The 23,162-nt window shown below is 43.1% G+C and overlaps 1 protein-coding gene across 5 annotated transcripts in view; it reads right to left on the reverse strand.

The window, feature by feature from the left end:
* LOC144683928 (serine/threonine-protein kinase PAK 3) overlaps nucleotides 1-23,162 on the reverse strand; it is a 220,547-nt gene that overhangs the window by 89,726 nt on the left and 107,659 nt on the right. For all 5 annotated transcript variants that reach the window (XM_078547514.1, XM_078547511.1, XM_078547512.1 and 2 more), the window contains 2 exons: nucleotides 3,842-4,038; nucleotides 49-149 (listed from right to left, as the gene is read on the reverse strand). In XM_078547514.1, the coding sequence (XP_078403640.1) occupies nucleotides 49-149; nucleotides 3,842-4,016 (276 nt within the window). In that variant the 5' untranslated portion in view covers nucleotides 4,017-4,038. The remainder of the gene's footprint in view (nucleotides 1-48; nucleotides 150-3,841; nucleotides 4,039-23,162) is intronic.

Raw genomic sequence — 23,162 nt, forward strand, 5'->3', positions numbered from 1 at the left:
TCAGTGTCAGTGTAAGACCATTAATGCTTCGTGCAAAAGATTACTCACTGTAAATTCTCCTGTAACTGCATCAAATCCCACATGAATCGTGTGCTCAAAATCTGAAGGGAGAGAGATCTCTGGACGCTCTTTTTCTTTCTTCTTGTTAGCTAGAGGCAGGAAGAGAGCATATGAATTGAAAAATGTTGTTGGGAAACTTTTGCCTCTGAATATTCTTTCATTAGAGTTGAAATTTAGCAGAGTGAATGTGGATGAAGATGATGATGCCCAGATGGCTTGTTGAGGTATCAACTGAACTGCACATACTACAGAAGGTCCACATCTGAAAGCCTTTTGTCCAGCCTCATTAAAGGTTCACATATCAATGTTCGCATATACAATAAAGGCATTTTTTTATTTTAAGTACGTGCCTGAAATCCTTGGAGAAGAGTAACAGTACAGCACTACCTTACCCAGGAATGGATCCATATTACTCACTGTAAATAATGTGTAGATTGAAACATTTACTAATTTCATTAAATGGGTCATACATTTAACAGCGTTATGATGTTTGGCCACTTGTACCATCCTTCAATTTAGAATTTACGTAAGCCAAGCCATCCAATTGGGTCTAAGATTTTCCTATCTTCATTCTCCCTGCATCAGGTAAGTAATATTCCCTTTCCAGAGCCCTAATCTCCAGCTGATACTAGAATACAGAACTGATTATTTAATTTAACCAGCTCAGGAGGCTAAGGTTTCCAGATATGGACAATGCAAAAGATTGTATTACAACCACAAAGCTTCAGTCCTGAATCTCCACCTGAGATTATCTCTTGCAGGGGAAGATAGTGGTATTTGCAGTTACTAGTATCATACTCAATATATTTTCTATAATTTCCTTTACTCTAGTTGTTTCAAAGAAGAATGGGATATAATTGCAAGCAACGTTACTTCCTAACATTAACTGGAAAGATACTCACCAACTAGAACAATATGCTTAGAAATTGGAGTTTCCACAGCCATCCTGTTGAATACTGGGAGTGTTATAATAGATTAACTACAGTTCTACATTGTGCTCCAGATGTACCGGTGTCTTTACCTTTTGCTATCTTGAATACTTCACTACAGTACCACTTTTTGAGGCTTAAAAACCCTTTCCTCCAGTATTTCCTTGTGACCCACTTAGACTGTAATATATCCATGCAGAGAAACTGCAGGACTTGAAAGTTCTTCATGGCCAGGATTTTCAGCTCGGCATGGGGGCTTGCACCTGACACGCCCAAGCATGAAATAGCCGCACAATATTGCGGTCGGTGGGCGCACGCGAGAGTCGGCAGCGCACCCGCTGACAATTAAGAGGCCCAATAAGGCCCTTAAGCAGGTAATTAAGCAGAACTTTTCACTGCCCATCCAACCTTAGGGTTGGCGGGCAAGTGAATAGTCCAGGCGGCCTTTGCATTTTTTGTGAAACCTCATCCACAGGCAGGAATTAAAAAAAATAAACAAAAAATTTTTTTGAACTCATTTTTCACATGTCCCTCTCCATGTGACTGAGTCGCACGTGGGGATATGATTGTATTATTTGTGAAATCTTTATTTTTCAATTTGAAATTCTTCAGCTCCCTGAGGCAGCTCTGTATCCCTGAGGGCACTTTCAGTGAGCACATCCTCGTGCGTGCCCAAACTTCAGTGCCTGTTCTCCTCCCACCCCCACCCTGGCAGCGCCGAGCCTCTCAGCGCGTGGTTCACTCTGGCTGGCCGTTAATTAACCAGCCAGCGTGAAATCGCGGTCAGGGCCCGATCGTGGGCAGCAGATCGTTTTCGCGTCCGCTCCCGAGCCCTCCCGATGAGGGGAAAACCCTGCCCCATGTCTCAGTTACTGGACTGGGCTTAGTGGTCGAGATATGATCCGACTAGAGCACTGTATCGTTTGAACATGAACTCCACTGACATGATCTTTACTGGTCTGTATAAATATATATTTATGTAGTTTAACATAATGAGGAAAAAACCATAACTGAGAAACCTGAAACGAGAACAGAAAATGACAGATACACTCAACAAGCCAGTTTCTGTAAAGAAAAAAAGACAAGTTAATGTTTTAAGTGCAGCTTGTCAATTCTACAATTACACTTGAAATGCCAACTGGCTGATCTGCTGCGTATTTCTGGCAATTTCTATTTTTAGTTTAATTTCTATTTGCTTCGCGGATTCTTGCTCTAGAGTGATTGAAGTCCACTAATGTCTACAGATCTCTTTCAACCTCACCCTGAGCTATTTTGTTTTATTCTGTTTTTTGCAGAACGTTTAGTGCAAGGCTTTGCAGTCATTCAAGACCATTTTCTTTTTTTAGATGTGATTCTGGACTGACTTCCAATCATGTGGAAGACTGTAAGTGGCAACACTAGCAAACCTACCAACAGTGCCGCACTAAAACATCCGGCTCTTCAGAGTCAATGTTGGGCTGAAATGAGATACATTTCCCCCCAGTCTACTAACTGCCCGATAAATCAGTACATTTTAGGTGGGGGGGGAGGGAAAAGATTTTTATATTCCAATACCCAAAACTAATTCACTTCCTTTTTACTCCAGAGGCTACTTCATTAAAAAATTATTTTAGAAAGAAAGTTGATAATTCCACAATCTTGGGTTAGGCACAATAATGAGACAGTATTTTCTCTGGACACCTGTCATGCCTATAGCAAGGGCGAGCTCGGACTCAAAAATAAATACTGAATGAGGAGTCCGAGAGCACTTGCACATTGCAAATTCACGTCAAACCGCTCACTGTCAGTGAGGTTTAAGAAAGAACACAGCAAGCCGCATTCTATCTGCTTCCGACTTCATGTTCTGAACGCACCTTTTTAATATGAGCTAAAGTCCAACAGTATAATTATTGCTAGACTGCAACCACAAATACAAACTCAGTTAGAAGATAGCCTTCAAACAGACAGCATCACTTACTATTTGAAGGCACCTGCACTGAAGGAGTTAGGTGGGAATTCCAGGAGTCTGAAGTGCATTATGGAAATGCAGAACAGAACTTCCATCCATTCTCGCTAAAAGCTTTCGGCTTAGTTTAATTGTGGTGACAGACTCATAAATGCTATTTGAGGCAAGAAGCCCACAGCTGTCAGGGAGCATCAGAGGACAGGAAACATGGAAGCTTGGGGAGAGACAAAGTGAGCAATCTCCAAAATCTTTAAAAAAATGTTCCTTAGAATCAGAAAGCTAGCAATCAGTTCTGCTGAAGGGTCATGAGGACTCGAAACGTCAACTCTTTTCTTCTCCGCCAATGCTGCCAGACCTGCTGAGTTTTTCCAGGTAATTCTGTTTTTGTTTAGCAACCAGTTACCTTTGCCTGCAGTGCTCTCTGGGGCTACTGGAAGGTTCTTAAGAAAAGAGCTCATTCCACACTCAGCTGGCAAGAGTTCCTTTGTGACCTTATAAAAGCAAAATGGGACCATCCTCTACTAAGCACTCACACAGGCATAGGTTACCCTATGGGCTATTTTTCCTGTGTGAACTAAAACAGTGAAGGACAACAGGCAATATGTTGGAAGCATCGCAGCCAAGCTATGCCCTGTCCTTCACCCAACAACCAGTCACTCCCACATCTGACTTTCCAACAACACTCAACAGGTCATATTCAAAAGCTTGATTATTTTCCCTGCTCTAAATCAGGAATACTGAGGCCAAATATAGCATACCCCCAAAACCCCAGCAGAGATCCACTAAATTCACAAAGACCAAGGATCAAATCCTAGCCTCATCGCATCAGATACAGACGTATTTTCATCTTCCTTTCACTTTGCATGACATCTACTTTAGAAATACAGCAGAAAGGCTGATACTTTACTCTTATCGCCCGCTCCAGGGAAGATCGAGCGCAGTCTGGCTTTCTTGTTCTTCTCCTCAGGAACCAATGGAAGAGGCTTCGAGCCGTGGTTAAGGGAAGATGAATCGCGATTATTACTGTTCATTCTCAAAGGAGGAGCTGGTGGTTTCTCTTCAGCATCAATACTATCTGACATCTTCAGCAGTCGTCACATGTATCTAGAGAGGGTGAAGAAAGGAACATGAATATTTTCATCATTTAACAGGGCATTACTTGCTGAAGCTCATCTACATAAAGCAATGTACATGCTCAATGTGGAAATATTCCCAACCCAGCATGTCGCAATGAGGAAAAAAAGCCCAGCAATTTCCTCTTCGGGACATTTATCTGACAATAACAATTTATTGACACTCTATCTCCCTCTCACCACCCCCCATCCCACCATTCACTAGACATCCTTCACAAAATGTCAGTCCAGATTTATGACCCAGAGATAGGCTGATCAGAGCAAGTTTGGAGAGTAGAGAGAGGGCTACAGGCATACAGGCAAGAAAGAAAATCAATTTGAAATGTAGCAGCATTTACTTTACAATTTAAAATGCTCCCACACCCACCCCATCCTCCCCAGCATCCCAAATACATCATTCATTTTGTTGATTAAAAGTGAATGCACTAACACTGAGGCCACATTGCCTTGCACACCTCTGTAGGGAAACCATTTGTGTGCTGTGGTGTCCATAATTCGTGGTGTCCATGTATACCTCTGTACTTACTAACCTGCAAAGGATCATCAGGAACGCAAATTACACCACTCCATTTCAAAGACATTTGATTTTTACTTATCACCGTGTAAACAAAAGTTCAACAAGATTGGTTACAAATGTATTTCTGCACTTTAGTGCTTTCTCAGATAGGAGCAGGCCATTAGAATCATACATAAGGTACCTGGGACTGATGAGATGAAAGAAAGGGGACGACACATCAATATAATCTATGGAGAAAAATGGAGGGAACACTACTTTTAGATCATTTATGTACTAATACTGGCAGTGACAGAATTCAGAGTAACGAGACGGGTTTTGTTTATGACAACAGGCACTGTTTATTCAGGGAAATGTTATGCCTCTGGATTTCTCCAATTTTCCTTTGGGTTAAACTATTAGCAATAATGTGTATTGTCATGGGCTTCACCTAAATTAATCTCCAAAGGGATGTGAATAATCACATGGTAAATTTTAAAAGTCTGAATTATTCCAAGGGGAAAAGGCTCTGTTAGCCAAATGTTACTTAACCTTCAAACGCAAACATATATAAAATTAGCTAGGAATTAAGCACATGTTTTGGAAATATCTCAAAAAATTGTCTGATTATAACGATGGAATATCCCATACTCATCACCCTTCCGTATGTCTGCATGCAGAACACTGAATTATTGCAAGTGTTGATGGAATTGAAATATTTTAATAAAGCAAATTAATGTTCTCTCCAGTTTCTTCAGATACAACCCCTTGTGTACATAAACCTGCATCAGCATTGCTTTTAATGCATTAGCCATACTTACCAAAATGGACATTCCTTTTGCATGTGAAACCAAGAATGTGATTTGCAAAAATGCCACTCGTCAGCCAGACATAAGGTTGGTTCCAGTGTTTTGGATGGAAAACATTTCGTTTTGCTGAGTGGGCAAGGAAAATATTCACACAATTTTCATTTTTTGGAACCTTTACCTCCGGCTATTAACCACCCTTTGGAGTTCAAGTCAGTGCAGCTTGTAAAATGTACATGCTGCAGCAGCAGTAGGCCTCTTGAGCAGACTGGCTTTTTCTCATTTCATTCCTTGTTAAAAATAATTATAAAAACAGTGCTTAAATTTGATCTGCGCAGTCACTACTAGTATTTCTGAGACTTCCAGTTCCAGTGGGTTCTATAACAAAAACAGAATTACCTGGAAAAACTCAGCAAGTCTGGCAGCATCGGCGGAGAAGAAATCAGTTAACGTTTCGAGCCTTCATGGCCGAAGGGCCATGAAGGCTCGAAACGTTAACTGATTTCTTCTCCGCCGATGCTGCCAGACTTGCTGAGTTTTTCCAGGTAATTCTGTTTTTGTTTTGGATTTCCAGCATCCGCAGTAGCTTTTAGCTTTTTGTTTTTACCAGTGGGTTCTATGTTGTTTACAGTGCTTGCTGGACTTGGGAGCAAATGCAGGAGAAAATGGCATCCTTTAAGCAATCTGGGTAGGTAAATACCATGTACCATGGTGGATGACACAAAATTGCATGTTACAATGCATTGCCTGTGGTTTCCATTGAAGTTTGCACATTTCAACTCAAAAATTGCATCTCATGCATATCTCAAGGTTCACAATCAAAGTGCAACATACTTGCATTTTTCAGTATTTCGAGGATCAAAGGACAAACAAACATCACTTCAGGATGAGCAAATGGTTGTCATGTGTAACCTCTGAACTCTGGTTAAAGCATCAGTGTGGTGACATCGAGCAAGTATGTCAAGCCACTCATTGTGGAAGAAGACTGAATTTTGCCCATACTGGCCAAAGCATCGGTCACCTGTTTGACTCATCTATAAGCAATAGCACACCTAATATTATGATCTTAGCCAAGAACACACATAAAAGTTGAGGGTAGTGAAGATCTTACCAACAATCACTAGCAGTGCCCTCCTCCCCATGTTGCAAATCATTTCTGCAGATGACAAAGCTCTGTCTGATTGAATTGGAACAAGCTGATCCTGTGGCTTTTCAGCATTGACAATAAGTGCATCGGGCTTGTTTGGAATGTTTTATCTTGTACCAACTTGGTTTTATAGATAGCAGCATAGTGCACAGAAGCAATAAAGTTAGGATAAACTTGTATAAAACACTGGTTCAGCCTCAACTGGAATATTGGCCTGGACTCTCAGCCCCGAGGTGGGTACCAGGAGTCGGGAAAGTTCCCAGTTCGGCCTGCCTGCTCCGGGAGAAAGTGCCCACAGGGACAGGTGTGAGCTCGAGCTGGGCCAGTCGATCCTGGAAAACGTTTGGAGGCAGCCACAGGGGCTGCTGGGTGCGGAGGCGGGCTATTTAAAAGGCCCGCCTCAGTGCTGTAGCATCTCGACCCAGTTAAAATAAAGACAGAAAATCCCACCATCCTCACCCCTCACACTCCCTCGCTCCCCTGCCAGTTCATGGCCCCCACCCACCCCCTATGGCCCCTCATAACCCCTATGCGAAGGTATGCCCCCACCCACTCCCATGGCCCTTGCCCCCTATGCCAAGCTGTGACACTTCCATGAGATGACCATTCACTGTATAGAACCAATGAACAATATGAAGTGTAAAATAATATTTTAAAAAGCCATATGTTAAAAGGAAGTCTTTTTACTGCAGGCAATAAATGTGCCAATGATCCTTTAAGTTTCAATAGCTGAAACTGCAAGCACTTTAAACCTCAATCTTGTGTAAATAAACATTATGAAATTGACAGCAAAGATCTGTAGTTACACTCCAGACCCTAATTGAATATGACCATCAATCGTTTTTTTCTTAAGAAGAGTTGTAGAGTCACACTATTCATTTGCAAATCAAAGAAAGCAGAGTTCAATTCTTAAATACTAGCGCAGAATTCTGTACACCAATTTTCAATTGTCAGTGATATTGTTAAAGTTAGAAAGAAGCTCTTTCACATTCTAAGCTTAACGTTTAGTATTAAAAATAGTTCTGCCATCAATCAGGAAAAAAGATTTTTTAAAAATAGATCCACATCAGCTGCAGCTATGCTGTAATTGCTGCACCCTGTACTAATGTAGATAAACACAGCCAGTGATTATATTTCAATTGGCTGTGAAGCCTTTGGGGCGTCCTGAAGATGAATAGACACTAGAGAAATTCAAGTTCTTTTCCCTCTAGGTGGTATTGCACCATTTTAGAAAATATTCACCAAAGTGACTGTCACACAGCTGTATGACTGTTTTATTGCCCATCTTGTTTTGGTGCAGAAAAAAGTAATCGCAGGCAGCTGTTTGATCAAATGTGTGTCAGTAAATTTCAGCCGGAGAAGCTGTAACTGTCTCATTGCTTCCATCTATAGACATTCAGCTCAAAGCATCCTTCACATTTTTCTCTCAAGTTTCATCTTTTCCCTATCTGTGAAAATACTGTGATGTGTGGTCGGAAATGTAAAACGTGCTGCATAACCACGTCATTAGCGCACAAGACTTAAGAGTCTAATAATGCACTCAGGAGAAATCTCTACAGGAATGTGATGGGGGAAAGAGTTCAAAAGTGAGCCAACTGCTCAGGGTATAAATCATTTGCCACTCTGCCTTATCCCCCTTCAAAGAGATCATGATAATATTGACTGTTTTGCTGTCGCTTCAGCTCCTCCTGATCACTTACTATTCTCTAGCCAAGAGGGTAGCCAGGTGACCTCTCCATAAGATGAGTCAATGTCATTCTGACGGCATCTGTAGCGAGTGAATTTTGGACCTCCTTCAGACACTCTTCTTTCTTCACCTGCTAATTATGTGGAGAGTTGGTGCCTTGTTTCCATGTGCCACTCAAGCAAATGCCAACAGCTTCGTCAAACACCAGTATTGCATCACTTCCCTGCAGAGTGTTTGCAGCAAAAGTGATGCAGGTAGTTCATTCCCCTCCAAGTAAAAAAAATGGTTTGTCAACAGTTTCCCAAAGATAGTGACCATTTAGAAATTGACTCGAGCATTTGAGCATTTGTGTGTTGTCAGGTTCCTGTTCAAAGGCATTTTTAAAAGTTCCAGTTATTAAATGCACATCAATCTGCTGAAGTAGTGTTTGCTAATATTAGAATAATGAAAATTAAAGCACCCCTAATATAGATAGTGTGGCAGTCTGAATGCACTTATATACAGCTGGCAGCACAACAGGGTTCTTTCGAGGTATGGGATTGGACAAGTTCACCATTGAAACCTGGCAAATACATTTATCCAACCTCCAATGTCAGGCTGAATAAAATTCAGCATTGGAGTGAGAATTTTTCCATTTGCCAGTGTACATCTGGTAAGCATCTGCTCCAAAGAAGAAGAAGAGTAAAAAAATAATCTTCAAAGGTCAGTCTGGAGTTGAAGTGTGTGTGGAAACAGTTAAGATTAATTTCCAGACTGACAACTAAAATGATTTTCAGTAAATTTTTTCCCTATTTATATTTTTTTCCCTCATCCTTTGAGCAATGGTTTATGGAATGGAACCAGGTGACTAAGCCACAGGATGAGCATCCTCTTCTTACAATGTTTGTACAAGTAATCCCAGGGGTGATTCATCGCCAGCTTTTCTCTTAATTCCCATGCACAAGATGGTAAGGATTTCCAGATAGCCTACCCTCAGGACAATAGAAACTCAGCAGGTGAGGAATTCTGAGTTTTTATGGCACATTCTAATGCGCAGTGATTAGAGAAGGAGCAATATGACAATGTGCTGCATCATAAGCTTCATGGAGTGCCAACTTTATCCATTAATAGCTTTCTATAGACGTACTCCATGCAGAATCTTCCAGTCCTGCCAGCAATAGGAAGCTTGGCGGGCAGGAGGGCTTAATTTGGCGTGAGGTCAAAAATCAGTTTCCCGACGGCGGGTATGAACTTTAGCAATTATGTTCTAGGGACTTTAAAGATGGATCGAGCTTCCTGACAAACAACGCCGGACTTAAGTCCCCCGCCAACGAGAAATTAGAATGTTCACTTTTACAACTACACATAAGTGGTGTGCACCTGCTGAGATAGACTTCTTCCACGATTAACGGTGAGTTGCTGCTGCATTGTCCTCTTTGGGGACCGTCTGTAAATGCCAGTCTAAGCTTGAGACCAGGTGGTGGCAGTGCAAGTTGCACGGAGGATGGCAAAGGCAGGGAGGAAGGGCTAGCGGGGAAGGGTGGACCAGTGACTGGGTGAAGGTGGAAGGGATAGTGCAGGCTGTCTGGGTGCCCTTGAAATACGGCGCCCGGTCCTTCGGCCCCATGAGGCAACATCGGGGATGGCAAATTCCTGCCTGCCCCCACCGTGAGAATCGGCAAGCTCTACGTGGATGCACATTTAATGAGCTGAACAGCACAAGGTTACAGGTGGTCAGCCATCCCGCACCCCAGCAGAAAATCACTACTGCTTCTGTACCTGCCACTGAACTTCGATTCCAGACCGGAAGATTCCAGCCTTCCCTGCAAATGGCAGGTGCAAACATATTTAACCTATCTGCGGCAGAGATCGGATCAGATTGAAGGCAAGTGTCTTTATAGATAATACTTATGAATAGGGGCAAAATGATGCCCGGTCCTTGTGATCTCCTGCAATGGTTTTGATTGCCTAAGGGGGTTGGAGGTTTATTTTCATTATTTTGTTATTAATTATGTTGGTGACATAGCTCAATGGAAAAATAGGTTGAAGGCAGACAGTGGGTAGAGAATTCCAAACTCGATAGCTATCTGAACTTGGCTAATGTCTAACCCAATTCCAGTGCTGCTTGTTTTGGCATTCCCAGCTACAGCAGCACAAGACCCCATCCACCACCAACATCAGGCAGAAAGAAAGGGAAGGCAAAATACTGCGGAATGCTGAAAATCTGAAACAAAAACAAAAAATGCTGGAAAAACTCAGCAGGTCATCTGCAGAGAGAAAGACAGAGTTAACTTAACTTCAGGAAAAAGAGTCATACGGACTCGAAACGTTAACTCTGTCTTTCTCTCCACAGATGCTGTCAGACCTGCTGAGTTTTTCCAGCATTTTTTGTTTTTGTTTGAGAAAGAAAGGGAAAATTGGCATTGGAACGCAAACTGTCCTGCTTCCAAATACCAAGCAACAACGATCAGAGAATTGAAAAAATTCTCAGGATTGACCTGACCAGGTAAAGGAGAGCATCACAATGGAGATGAAATGGAAGCAAGAGTAAGGAGAAAGCTATGGAAGTTGTTATACAGTGGCTACGTTAAGATGTTCCGATAATCAATCCTTAAAACATTCAGCTACTCGATTCTTTTCTACTAAAAGCGAACGGAAGCATCTCTGAACTGCACCATCTGATTTTTGCTGGGAAAGACCCCAAGGATGCCTATGCACCATTTATTCACAGTGTGCGTCTGGCTGAATTAGTTAATTAGATCAAACAATTGTTATACTGCAGTAAGATAAACAAACTGGGCAAGAATTCAACATCTGTTACCATCAAAATATAGATTTATGTAATAGGGAGTGCGGTGTTTCAAATCATGTCTCTCCCAGCAGAAACGGAAGGATCACTGTCATAGAGATTACCAATAAAGTTAGAACAACACACTGGTCACACATTAGCAACTCGTAGCACTTTGCAATCTGGAGCTGATGGTATTCAGATTGGTTTCTGCTTATAGGCCACATTTACAATGCCACATCTGTGCCAGAGCAAAGGCAGGTGGATCACCAATCTGTTCTGATCAGGAATAGCACAGTGGTGATACTATTACATCAGCAGCATTACTTGGCTTGAGTACAACTCTCCCATGATTGCTGACATTCAGTCTTGCCAAATGTTATGTGGTTAGGCTCTCTTTATATAGCAAAGGCATTCATGAAAGCATATTCATAAACCTGTAAAATGTACTGGGGAGGAAAATAACTGGATCCAGTGGCATTTCTCATTTCACTTTTTTGGTTAAAAAAAAATCATTAATTTTTATCAAGTACACAACCAGTTGAGGATTGCAACTTATTTTAATTGCAGAAAAAAAGAGAGAAAGTGGGGGAGAAGAGATTTTCACAATATAATTAAAAGTTAAACAGTATTCCCAAACACAATTAGCCTCAAGATCAACTGAACGTAAGAAGAATTATTTTTACCCTTCCATCCAGAAGCAGATATGTCGCCCTAAAAGAAAGACTTGTATTTATATAGTGTCTTTCGTGACCACAGGACGTCCCAAAGTGCTTTACAGCCAATTAAGTACTTTTGGAAATGTAGTTTCTTGTTGTGATGTAGGAAACATGCACAGCAAGCTCCCACAAACAGCAATGTGATAATGACTAGATAATATTTTTTTTGTAAGGTTGATTGAGGAATAAATACTGGCCAGGGATAACCCCTCTGCTCTTCCTTGAAATAGTGCTATGGAATCTTTTACGTCCGCCTGAGAAGGCAGAAGGTGGTTAAGGTTGCATCCAAAAGATGGCAGCACTCCCTCAGCACATCACTGGGATGTCAGCCTAGATTTTTGTGCTCAAGTCCTTTCTTCTCACAGCTTTCTGACTCAGAGATGGGAGTGCTACCAATTGAGCCACATTGCAGAATCTTGTTGGGGCATCTGAGGTCTCGCCTGTCAGCTGGAGAGCTGGTGAGAGACATGTGCTGCCTATCTTTGGGAAGGCCCAGTAAACCACAAGGCAATCAGACAGTAGCGAGGCCAGAGGCTGTCCTGCCCCTGGAATGAAGAGCCTGAGGGCAGAAGTCTCACCTACTGAGAGGTTGGCAGCTCTTCTGCTCAGCAGGCTCACTGAGGTTGCTCAAGAAGGACAGGCACTGGAGTCCCAGGATCACAGAGCGACCCAGGCCACAGCTCAGTAATGTGGGGGCAGGCGGGGAGAGGGTCACTGGGAAAGGAGTGTGGAGGGGAAATTGGCGGCAAGGGCAGGGGCCAGCTCTCATCGGGCCTCTTCACACCCCAACGTCCAGTCCCTTTATCAGAAACTGAGTGAGTTTATATCTAAATAGGAAAAGTGCCTCGAGTTATAAAGCCATAGTTTAAATTAAATTACAATCTACATTGCCTAGTTTTACAATGCACAGAGAACAGAACTTATGGGTTAGTGCATTCCAGTAAATTAAAGCATGATCTTAAATGACTATTAGTCTCTCTATACTCTGCTTAATACTTTGGTGCCCCTTTACTGTCACAATTGGCAGCCATGACCTTGGTGAAAAGCACTATTCTGTAATATCCAGCAGGGTTTGTTGCCTCTGGATGAATTGGGGTGATTCTTGGCAGGTGGTTTTCTGAAGTTCATCTGGGAGCTGCTGAGAGTTTGGCAACCATTGTAAATATCGTCACCGCTGGTGTCAATTTTTTCCTTCGGCCACAAGACTCGTGTGTCCCAACCCACTTTTACATCTCTGGTTTGCTTGACAATTTGTGGAGTTTATGCCTTGCTTCCAACAAGCTCTTGATCTTTATTTAAAACCAGAGCTAACTGGCAGACTCACAGCACCCACAATTTCACGTGCTATACGTAACAGTCATTTCTCACGTCCCCGTTCATGGGATGGCTCTGTAAGGAGAGCCTGTTGCTTGACACTTTGCTGCGCTGTCTTCTGGTCAGCAATGCTGTTTCCTGCTCGCTGCCTTGTGCAGACCTTCCCCCATATGCAGCGGTTTATCTGCTGCCAGACACTGAACAAAAATAATTTTATCAATTGTGTCACAAAATTCTCCTTTCATGTGTGCATGTTTCTAATTCAGCCCAAACGTTGTTATCTCCTCTGCACATCTTTGCACAAGGCAGGCTAAAGAAATTAACCACTACACTTCCATTAAGGGGCAGTTTGCTACCTCAAATTTGAAGTTCTCTCACACACTATGGATTGAAAATATCATCTGCAATTGTAACACCTCTCATTTTAAGCAAAATGTTGCAAAAATTGTATATAATTGGGCGCTACTGCGACAGGGTTAATTGAACTGTTATAATGGTTTTGGTTACAGAACGTGTCTGTAACGAAGCCTTCGTAGTCTCTGGTATGTTAACAGCAAGTCTTTACTACCTATTTGTAACTATATACAAATATACATAAAAGGTACAGGCATGGAGCTAACTCCATGTTTACATCTTAACACGTCTCTGGCCAACACCATGCTAACTCTAGGTCTGGATCATGTGCCTTCTTACATCACTGTGTGGGCTGTACTGTACTTAGTCCCACATTAATCCTGTATATACATCAGATCCTTATACTAAGTACCCTGGCTAAAACTCTGCCAGGACCAGAGAGTGAGGGTCGATTCCCATATCAATCAAGTGAGCACAAGCAGCTGGCGAATCTCTTGAATATGCTCTTTGAATGCTTTACGCTACCCTTAAAGAGCTGCTCCTCAAAAGTAATGGGACAAGTCAACATATGTTGCTAAAAGCTCCTGTAGCTTTTTTAAAAAGGCGCTAAAGTGATTCACAAGATTTTTTGCACAGGGTCTGCAGGTGGTAAGAGGCGATGGCCCAAACTGAAGGATTGAAAAGCCAATATCAAAGCATGAATGAAGTCTATGGGTAACTGGTGGTGTGGCACTGTTCCCAACTCAAACGCACTGAAATAGAGTTCATCCAGCTGTGTGAGGAGGGATGCCCCCATATGGAACTCACGGGAATATTCCCCAAAGGATGGCACAAGGTGGCATGTGGGTTCTACAATGTCTACAGTGCATATAGGACTCGGGAACAAATGCAGGAGAAAATGGTATTCCTTATGGAATCGGGATCGATAAATACCATGCACCATGATGGATGACCCAAATCGCATGCTACAATGCATTGCCTGCAGTTTCAATTCACGTTCGCACCATACAACTCAAAAATTGCGTCTCATGCATATCGCAAGGCTTACAGTCAAGGTGCAACATACATTTGCAACATGCAACATTTTCCAGTGTTTCAAGCATCAAAGGATAAACACAAACACAAGATCAACTTCAGAATGAGCAAATGGTTGTCATGTGTAATCTCTGAACTCTGGCTCAGGGAACCAGTGCGGTGACATCGAGTAAGCATGTCAAGCTATTCATTGTGGAAGGCGATTGAATTTTTCCCCATATTGGCCAAAGCATCGGTCACCGGTTTGATTCATCTGTAGGTAATACCACACCCAATATTTTGATCTTAGCCAAAAACGTAAATAAAAGTTTGAGGGTAGTGAAGATCCTCCCAACAATCACTAGCAGTGCCCTCCACCCCATGTTGCAAATCATTTCTGCAGATGACGAAGCTCTGTCCGATTGAACTGGAACAAGCTGATCCTGTGGCTTTTAGGCATTGACAATAAGTGCATCGGGCTTGTTTGGAATAACTTTTCTTGTACAAACTGAGTTTTATAAATAGGGGCATAAAGTACAGAAACAATAAAGTTGGGATAAACTTGTAAAAAAAAAACACTGGTTCAGCCTCAACTGGAATATTGGCCTGGATTTTCAGCCTTGAGGCAGATAGCAGGAGTCAGGAAAATTCCTGCTCGGTCCTGCCCACCTCGGGGAAAGTGCCCACAGGAACAGATGTGAGCTGGAGATGTGCCAGCCGACCCTCGAAAAAGTTCACAGGCAGAAACAGGGGCTGCCAGGTGTGGAGGCAGGCTGTTTAAAAGGCCTGCCTCGGTGCTGTAGGACCTCTTTCCAGTCAAAATAAGAATATAAAATCCCACCACCCTCATCCCTCACTCTCCATGGCATCTCATACCCCCACACGCTCTCTATGGCCCTCGTAGCCCCTGTGCCAAGCTGTGGCACTTCCATGATCATTCACTGTATAGAACCAATGAACAATAGGAAGTGTAGAAAAAGCTTTAAAGTCAGCCATATGTTAAAAATAAGTCTTTTACTACAGGGCAATAAAAGTGTCAATGAGTAAGACCCTTTAAGTTTCAATAGCTGAAACTGCAAGCATTTGAGGCCTCTTAGCCTTGTGTAAACAAACATTGTGAAATTGAAAACAGAGATCAGAGAGCCTGAGCTGTCAGTCAAACAATGTTTTCTCTGGGGCTCAGGTGTTTGAACATGCTAATGGATGCCTGGGCTCTCAGACAAGAATACATAATGAGGCTTGTCTGAGAGTTTGGACATCCATTAGTCTGTTGACACACCTGAACCCCAGAGAAAACATTGCTTGACTGACAGCTCTGGCTCTCTGATCTCTGTCAGCAATTGTACAATGTTTATTTACACAAGATATAAAGGAGTTTCAAGTGCTTACAGTTTCAGCTATTGAAATTTTGAAGGTCTGGATGATTTACTACAAGGTATTGAAGTGACAAAGGGCTTATTTTTAAGTAGTGGAAAGTTACGAATGAACAAGTTACTTTTTTTTAAAGCCTTTTTTTAAAAACACATTCTATTGTCACTATCGGGTTCATTGGTTCTCTATAGTGTATAGTGGGTGAATGTTCATGGAAGTGGCATAGCTTGACATTGGGGGCATGAGGGGCCATAGGGTGGGTGGAGGGGCATAGATTGGCATATTGCTATCAACACCCTGGTTGTTACCCTTGACCAGAAACTGAACTAGACCAGCCACATAAATACTGTGCTACAAGAGCAGCTCAGATGCTAAAAGTCCTGCAGCAAGTAACTCACCTCCTGACTCCCCAAAGCCTGTCCACCATCTACAAAGGCACAAGTCAGGAGTGTAATGAAATACTTTCCACTTGCCTGGATGGGTGCAGCTCCACCAACATTCAAGAAGCTGGACATCATCCAGGGCAAAGCAGCCCGCTTGATTGGTACCCCTTTGACAAATATTCACTCCCTCCACCACTGATGCATAGTGGCAGCAGTGTGTACCATCTACAAGATGCACTGCAGAAACTCACCAAGGCTCCTTAGGCAGCACCTTCAAAACCCACGTCCGCTAGCGTCTAGGACAAGGGCAACAGGCCAATGGGAACATCACCACCTGTAAGTTCACTTCCAAGTCACTCAACATCCTGACTTGGAAATATATCGCCATTCCTTCACTGTCGCCGAGTCAAAATCCTGGAACTCCCTTCCTAACAGCACTGTGGGTGTATCTACACCACAGGGACTGCAGTGGTTCAAGAAGGCAGCTCACCACCATCTTTTCAAGGGCAATAAGGGATGGGCAATAAATGCTGGCCTAGTCAGCAACGCCCACATCCCATAAATGAATAAAAACAAACCTTGGCATGAGGCAAAAGGAGGACCTTTTGAATTTACCTTCTAAAAAGTCCCCTTCATGCAGACTATGGTTCACAACACCACCATGAATCATTCAAAACCTGGCCCACCTGCATGAGAATTGCAGAGGACTAGGAGATGCCTATCCCCACAGTGAAGCCCTTATCCCTCTGCAATGAAGCTTGCTAGGTTGGGGGTGCAGTTGAGGGCTTTTGACTCAAACCAGTCCCCACCCTTTAAAAGCACTCCTGAAAATCAGACAGTTTGGGAATGGGGCTGGGAATCCTGGAGTCATCACCCATCTGCCATTTTTAAAGGGCTCCCGAATCATCCCTACTCAGTGAAAATCCAGGCCAGTGTGTCCAACTCTGGGGGCCTTTAGGGAGGACGTGAAGGCATTAGAGAGAGTGCAGATAAAAATTCAGGAGTACGGTTCCAGAGATGAGGAATTTCAGTTACTTGGACAAACTTGAGAAGTTGGGGCTGTTCTTCTTAGAGTAAAGAAGATTAAGAGAAGATTTAAGAACATAAGAACTAGGAGCAGGAGTAGGCAATTCAGCCCCTCGAGCCTGCCCCACCATTCAATACGATCATGGCTGATCTCATTTCAGCCTCAACTCTAATTTCCCGCCCTCTCCCCATAGCCTTTCAACCTGTTACTAATTAAAAATCTGTCTATCTCCTCCTTAAATTTTTTCAGCGTCCCGGCATCCACTGCACTCTGAAGTAGTGAATTCCACAGAATCACGACCCTTTGAGAAAAGTAATTCCTCCTCATTTCTGATTTAAATCTACCACCCCTTAGCCTAAAACTATGGCCTCTCGTTCTAGAATGCCCCACAAGGGGAAACATCTGCTCCATGTCTACTTTGTCTTTAACATCTTATATACCTCAATTAGATCTCCTCTCATCCTTCTAAACTCTAGCAAGTATAGGCCTAAACTGCTCAATCATTCCTCAGAAGACAAGCCCCACATCTCTGGAATCAATCTAGTGAACCTCCTCTGAACCACCTCCAATGCAACTACATCCCTCCTCAAGCAAGGGGACCAAAACTGTGCACAGTACTCCAGATGCAGTCTCACCAATGCCTTGTGCAGTTGCAACAACACGTCCCTATTTTTATACTCTATTCCTTTAGCAATAAATGCCAAAATTTGATAGAAGAGTTCAAAATAGTGAGGAATGTGGACGGAGTACATTGGCAGAAGGATGAAGAAGCTTGCAGTTTCAGCTATTGAAATTCAAGAAGCAGGGGGCCACCAATTTAAGGCAATTGACAAAAGAAGCAACAGCAACATGAAGAATTTTTATTTAAAAACACTGAGTGATGTGGATCTGGAATGCACTGTGTGAGAGTGTGGTGGTGGATTCAATCGAGACTTCTAAAAGAGAATTGGATAATTATTAGGAAAGAAGAGGGGGGTAGAGTTGGGATTGGGCGAGTTGCTCTTGCAGAGAGCCAGCATGGGACACGATGGACCAAATGGTCTCCTTTTGTGCTGCAACCATTCTATGATCCTATAACATACTATATTCTAGTTGCTTTAAAGGCAAACCTCCCTAAACTTTATTGGGAAAATAAATCTAAAGAAGGATTTCAGAAATATGGAAAAAGTCCAAAGATTGTACTGTAAACACTAACAAAACTGGAGCTCATTTGTCCTTGGGGTATCCCTTGCTCCCATTCCAAAAGTGAAAAAAACAAACCAGACACATACATACTGCTGAATTGTGCGTTCAGTCAAATAGTTTTGCATTAAATCAGGGTACTGGGCTTAACCAAGAACTGGAGCACAGGCACCTCCGCTCACTCAATGTGGAAGAGAAAAATTAGCCCAGGTCCTTGTTTTGCCAACTCAACATTCCTTCTGCGCTAGTTGGGAACAAACATTCTGCTGTTATCCTGTGGCTGGTTTAGTGTCAAGTTTTGCTTAAAAGAAAAAAAAAAATTCTGACTCATTATGTGACTTAACATGGAATAAGTGATTTAATCTAGGAGACTTTAACTCTCAAAAAAAAGTTGCTCAATGAATTTTCCTCAATTCCTCACAGAACATTAGCTCCTTAAGCACTGAGTTCGACAGAGATCAAATGGTTAGAATGCTCGCGCAATAAAAAAGTCAGTGCCTCAAACTGGTTGCTCAGGGCTGGCCTGGGTACATATAAATAATAGCATCCTGACAATTATATCAGAGCTCAAATTACAGGTGCAAGAGGTGCGGATAGGAAAGAAAGCTGTCTCTTCAATTCTCTGAGGCTCAAACAAAGGAGGGACACTGAAACTGTCAGCAGACTGCATTATCCTGCTCTCTGTTTTGAGTTTGCTAAATATACTGAGAACTCTGAGCAACGTACATGTCCATTACTGTACAGCTTTGATCCCAATTCCTGTGCTCTCGTACCTGTGAATGAAAATGGTCACAAATCCAGCACTGTGTGACCAGCCATGTGCCTCTCAAACACAACAAGAAATTAAAAAATGGTGTCACAAAAATTCAACATAAATTCCACTGCGTTGTAGTTTAGCCAGAATAGTTCAATTGGCTCTAATAACCCCACAATTACATAAAATATGGACTCAGTATCTGTCACTCTTTGGTTAAAACACAGCATTTTACTCACCTTATTTTTGAAGGAAATGCTAGCAATTTCAGCCTTATTCATAGGGGCATTTCTGCACAAATGATTCCAGTGTGCAGTCTATGGTTATGGAACAGGTTGCCAGAGAAGCTGTTAGCTGCAGACTTCAGTCTTTGATGAAGTCTCCTTGAGTAACACACTCCAAGTTGATAAAGTATTCAGCAGCTGCTGCTCATTAATATTCAAGCATCTCAGGCAATCCTGCATCCTGACTGAAAGGATGATTGGGACCAAATTCAGATCAATGATACCTCCACGTGACTGATGCCAGCTTCAGATAATCACAATTTTCCTGCACAGGCACAAGCCTTTTGTGTTAGTGGCAACACAACCTTCATGGTTCTCAGAAAGAGCCACATGCGAGTCCTAAATGGACACCAATTTGTGAACTTTCACAAAAGAAATAACCAATTTCCCCCTTCTCTCCTGAGGGTGCAGATGATTGCTGTCGTTTGGTTCCAAGGGTGCTGGAAGCTCTCCAGTGCTTGACCCAAGGGGATAAAGAAAATCAGTTAAATTCCACCTTTCTAACTGTTATTCAATGTCCTCATTTTATTTCAATTCCCAAGTTTATCCTGAGTTCCCATAATATTTAGTTTAATAAATACACTTTTGTTTGGCACTTTGTCAAAAGCCTTTTAGAAGTCGAGCTCGGACACGTTACAGGGTTTTCCACAATCTCCTTTAGTTAATCACTTCCTCAAAATCAAAGTAGTTGGTCAGGATGAATCTTTGCTTTTGCAATCCATGTCGATTGGCGTTTACTAGGTTATTGTACAGATAATTGTTCCGCTAACTACTTACAAACAATTTTGATCATTTTATGCATTTTAGCCTTCATACATCTTCCATATCCTTTCTACTAACTTCATTGGCTTCCCCAAGGGTATCTATAATTAGAATTACAGAATCGTAAAATGCTACAGTTCAGCAAGAGATCGGCTTTTGGTGCCTGCTCTTTGAATAAGCTATCTAATTAATCCCAATGCCTTGCTCTTTCCCCAAAGCCTTGTAGTTTTTTTTGTACTTCAAGGATCTGTGTGGGGCCGGGCAATATCCTGGCAATAATACTGAAGACTTGTGCTCCAGAACTTGTCACGCCCATGCCAAGCTGTTCCAGTACAGCTACAACTCTGGCATCTACCCAGCTATTGTCCAGGTATGCCTCATCAATCTACTCTTGATCACCTGTATAGTAATGGAAGGGGTCATCAAGAGGGCTATCAAGTGCCACTTGCTTAGCAATAACCTGCTCACTGACGCCCGGTTTCGGTTCCGCAAGGGCCATTCAGCTCCTGACCTCATTACAGCCTTGGTTCAAACGTGGACAAAAGAGCTGAACTCCTGAGGTGAAGTGAGAGTGACTGCCCTTGACATCAAGTCCGCATTTGACAGAGTGTGGCATCAAGGAGCCCTAGCAAAACTGGAGTCAATGGGAATCGGGGTTGTTGGTTGGAGTCATACCTAGCACAAAGGAAGATGGTTGTGGTTGTTGGAGGTCCTCAGCTCCAGGACATCACTGCAGGAGTTCCTCAGGGTAGTATCCTCAGCCCAACCATCTTCAGCTGCTTCATCACCATCCAGTGCCATCAGCTGTTTCTTGATATCACCTGGAGTGAATCGAATTGGCTGAAGACTGGCATCTGTGATGCTGGGGACCTCCGGAGGAGGCCGAGATGAGTCATCCACTCGGCACTTCTGGCTGAAGATTGTAGCAAATGCTTCAGCCTTATCTTTTGCACTGATGTGCTGGGCTCCCCCATCATTGAGGATGGGGATATATGTGGAGCCTCCTCCTCCAGTGAATTGTTTAATTGTCGACCACCATTCACAACTGGATGTGGCAGGACTTCAGTGCTTAAATCTGATCCGTTGGATGTGGGATCACTTAGCTCTGTCTATCACTTGCTGCTTATGCTGTTTGACATGCAAGTAGTCCTGTGTTATAGCTTCACCAGGTTGACACCTCATTTTTAGGTATGCCTGGTGCTGCTTCTGGCATGCCCTCCTGCACTCTTCATTGAACCCTGGCTTGATGGTAATGGTGGAGTGGGGGATATGCTGAGCCATGAGGTTATAGATTCTGTTCGAGTATAATTCTGCTGCAACTAATGGCCCACAGCACCTCATGGATGCCCAGTCTCGAGTTGCTAGATCTGTTCGAAATCTCATTTAGCATGGTGGTAGTGCCACGCAACACGATGGAGGTATCCTCAATGTGAAGGCGGTGTGGTGGTCACTCCTACTGATACTGTCATGGACAGATGCATCTGCGGAAGGCAGGTTGGTGAGGATGAGGTCAAGTATGTTTTTCCCTCTTGTTGGTTCCTTCACCACCTGCCACAGATCCAGTCTAGCAACTACGTCCTTTAGGACTCAGCCAGCTCGGTCAGTAGTGACGCTACCAAGTCACTCTTGGTGATTGACATTGAATTCCCACCCAGACTACATTGTGCACCCTTGCCACCCTCAGTGCTTCCTCCAAGTGGTGTTCAACATGGAGGAGCACTGATTCATCAGCTGAGGGAGGGCAGTACGTGGTAATCAGGAGGTTTCCTTGACCACGTTTGATGCGATGGCATGAGACTTCATGAGGTCTGGAGTCGATGTTGAGGACTCCCAGGGCAACTCCCTCCCGACTGTACACCACTATGCTGCTACCTCTGCTGGTGGGACAGGACATACCCAGGGATGGTGATGGTGGTGACCGGGACATTAATTGTAAGGTATGATTCCGTGAGGATGACTATGTCAGGCTGTTGCTTGACTAGTCTGAGAGACAGCTCTCCCAATTTTGGCACTAGCCCCCAGATGTTAGCAAGGAGGACTTTGCAGAGTTGACAGGGTTTGCTGTTGTCATTTCTGGTGCCTAGATAAATGTCAGGTGGTCTGTCTGGTTTCATTCCTTTGAGACTTTGTAGCGGTTTGATACAACTGAGTGGCTTGCTAGGCCATTTCAGAGGGCATTTAAGAGTCAACCACATTGCTGTGGGTCTGGAGTCACACGTAGGCCAGATCAGTAAAGACAGTAGATTCCCTTCCCTAAAGGACATTGGTGGACCAGATGGGTTTTTTCAACAATCAACAATGGTTTCACGGTTATCATTAGACTTTTAATTCCAGAATTTTATTGAATTCAAATTCCACCATCTGTCGTGGTAGGATTTGAACTTGGGTCAATGTACATTTACTTAATCATTTCCCACTATGGCATCAGGCCAAACATAGGCAAGGAAATTTCCTGCTGATTACCACCCACCACCCCCCTCCCTCAGCTGAAGAATCAGTACTCCTCCATGTTCAACAAAGGTTTTGGAGAAGCACTGAGGGTAGAATGTATGTGGGGGGGGCTCTTCAAAGTCTATCACCACAAGTGGCTTGGTAGCATCACTACTGGTCAAGCCAACAAAGCCCTGAAGGACATATCTACCAGACTGCTCCTGTGGCAGATAGTGACAGAAGCAACAAGAGGTAAGAACCAATTTGACTTCCACCTCACTAGTCTACCTATTGCAGATGCATCTGACTATGACAGCATTAGGAGGAGTGACTACCGCATAGTCCTTGTGAAGGTGAAGTCCCTCCACTTGTGCTGTGTGGAACTACCATTGTGCAAAACTGCATAGATTCAGGGCAGGGATCTAGCAACTCAAAACCGGGTATCCATTAGGGCTAATCAGCAATAAATGAAATGTATTCAACCACAACCTGTAATCTATGGCCTAGCATACCCCTCACTCTACCATTACCATTAAGTCAGCGGATTAACCCTGGTTCAATGAGGAGTGCAGGAGAGCATATCAGGAGCAGCACCAGGCAT

The sequence above is a fragment of the Cetorhinus maximus genome, chromosome 8, assembly GCF_964194155.1.
Source record: "Cetorhinus maximus chromosome 8, sCetMax3.hap1.1, whole genome shotgun sequence".
NCBI classification, from domain to species: domain Eukaryota; kingdom Metazoa; phylum Chordata; class Chondrichthyes; order Lamniformes; family Cetorhinidae; genus Cetorhinus; species Cetorhinus maximus.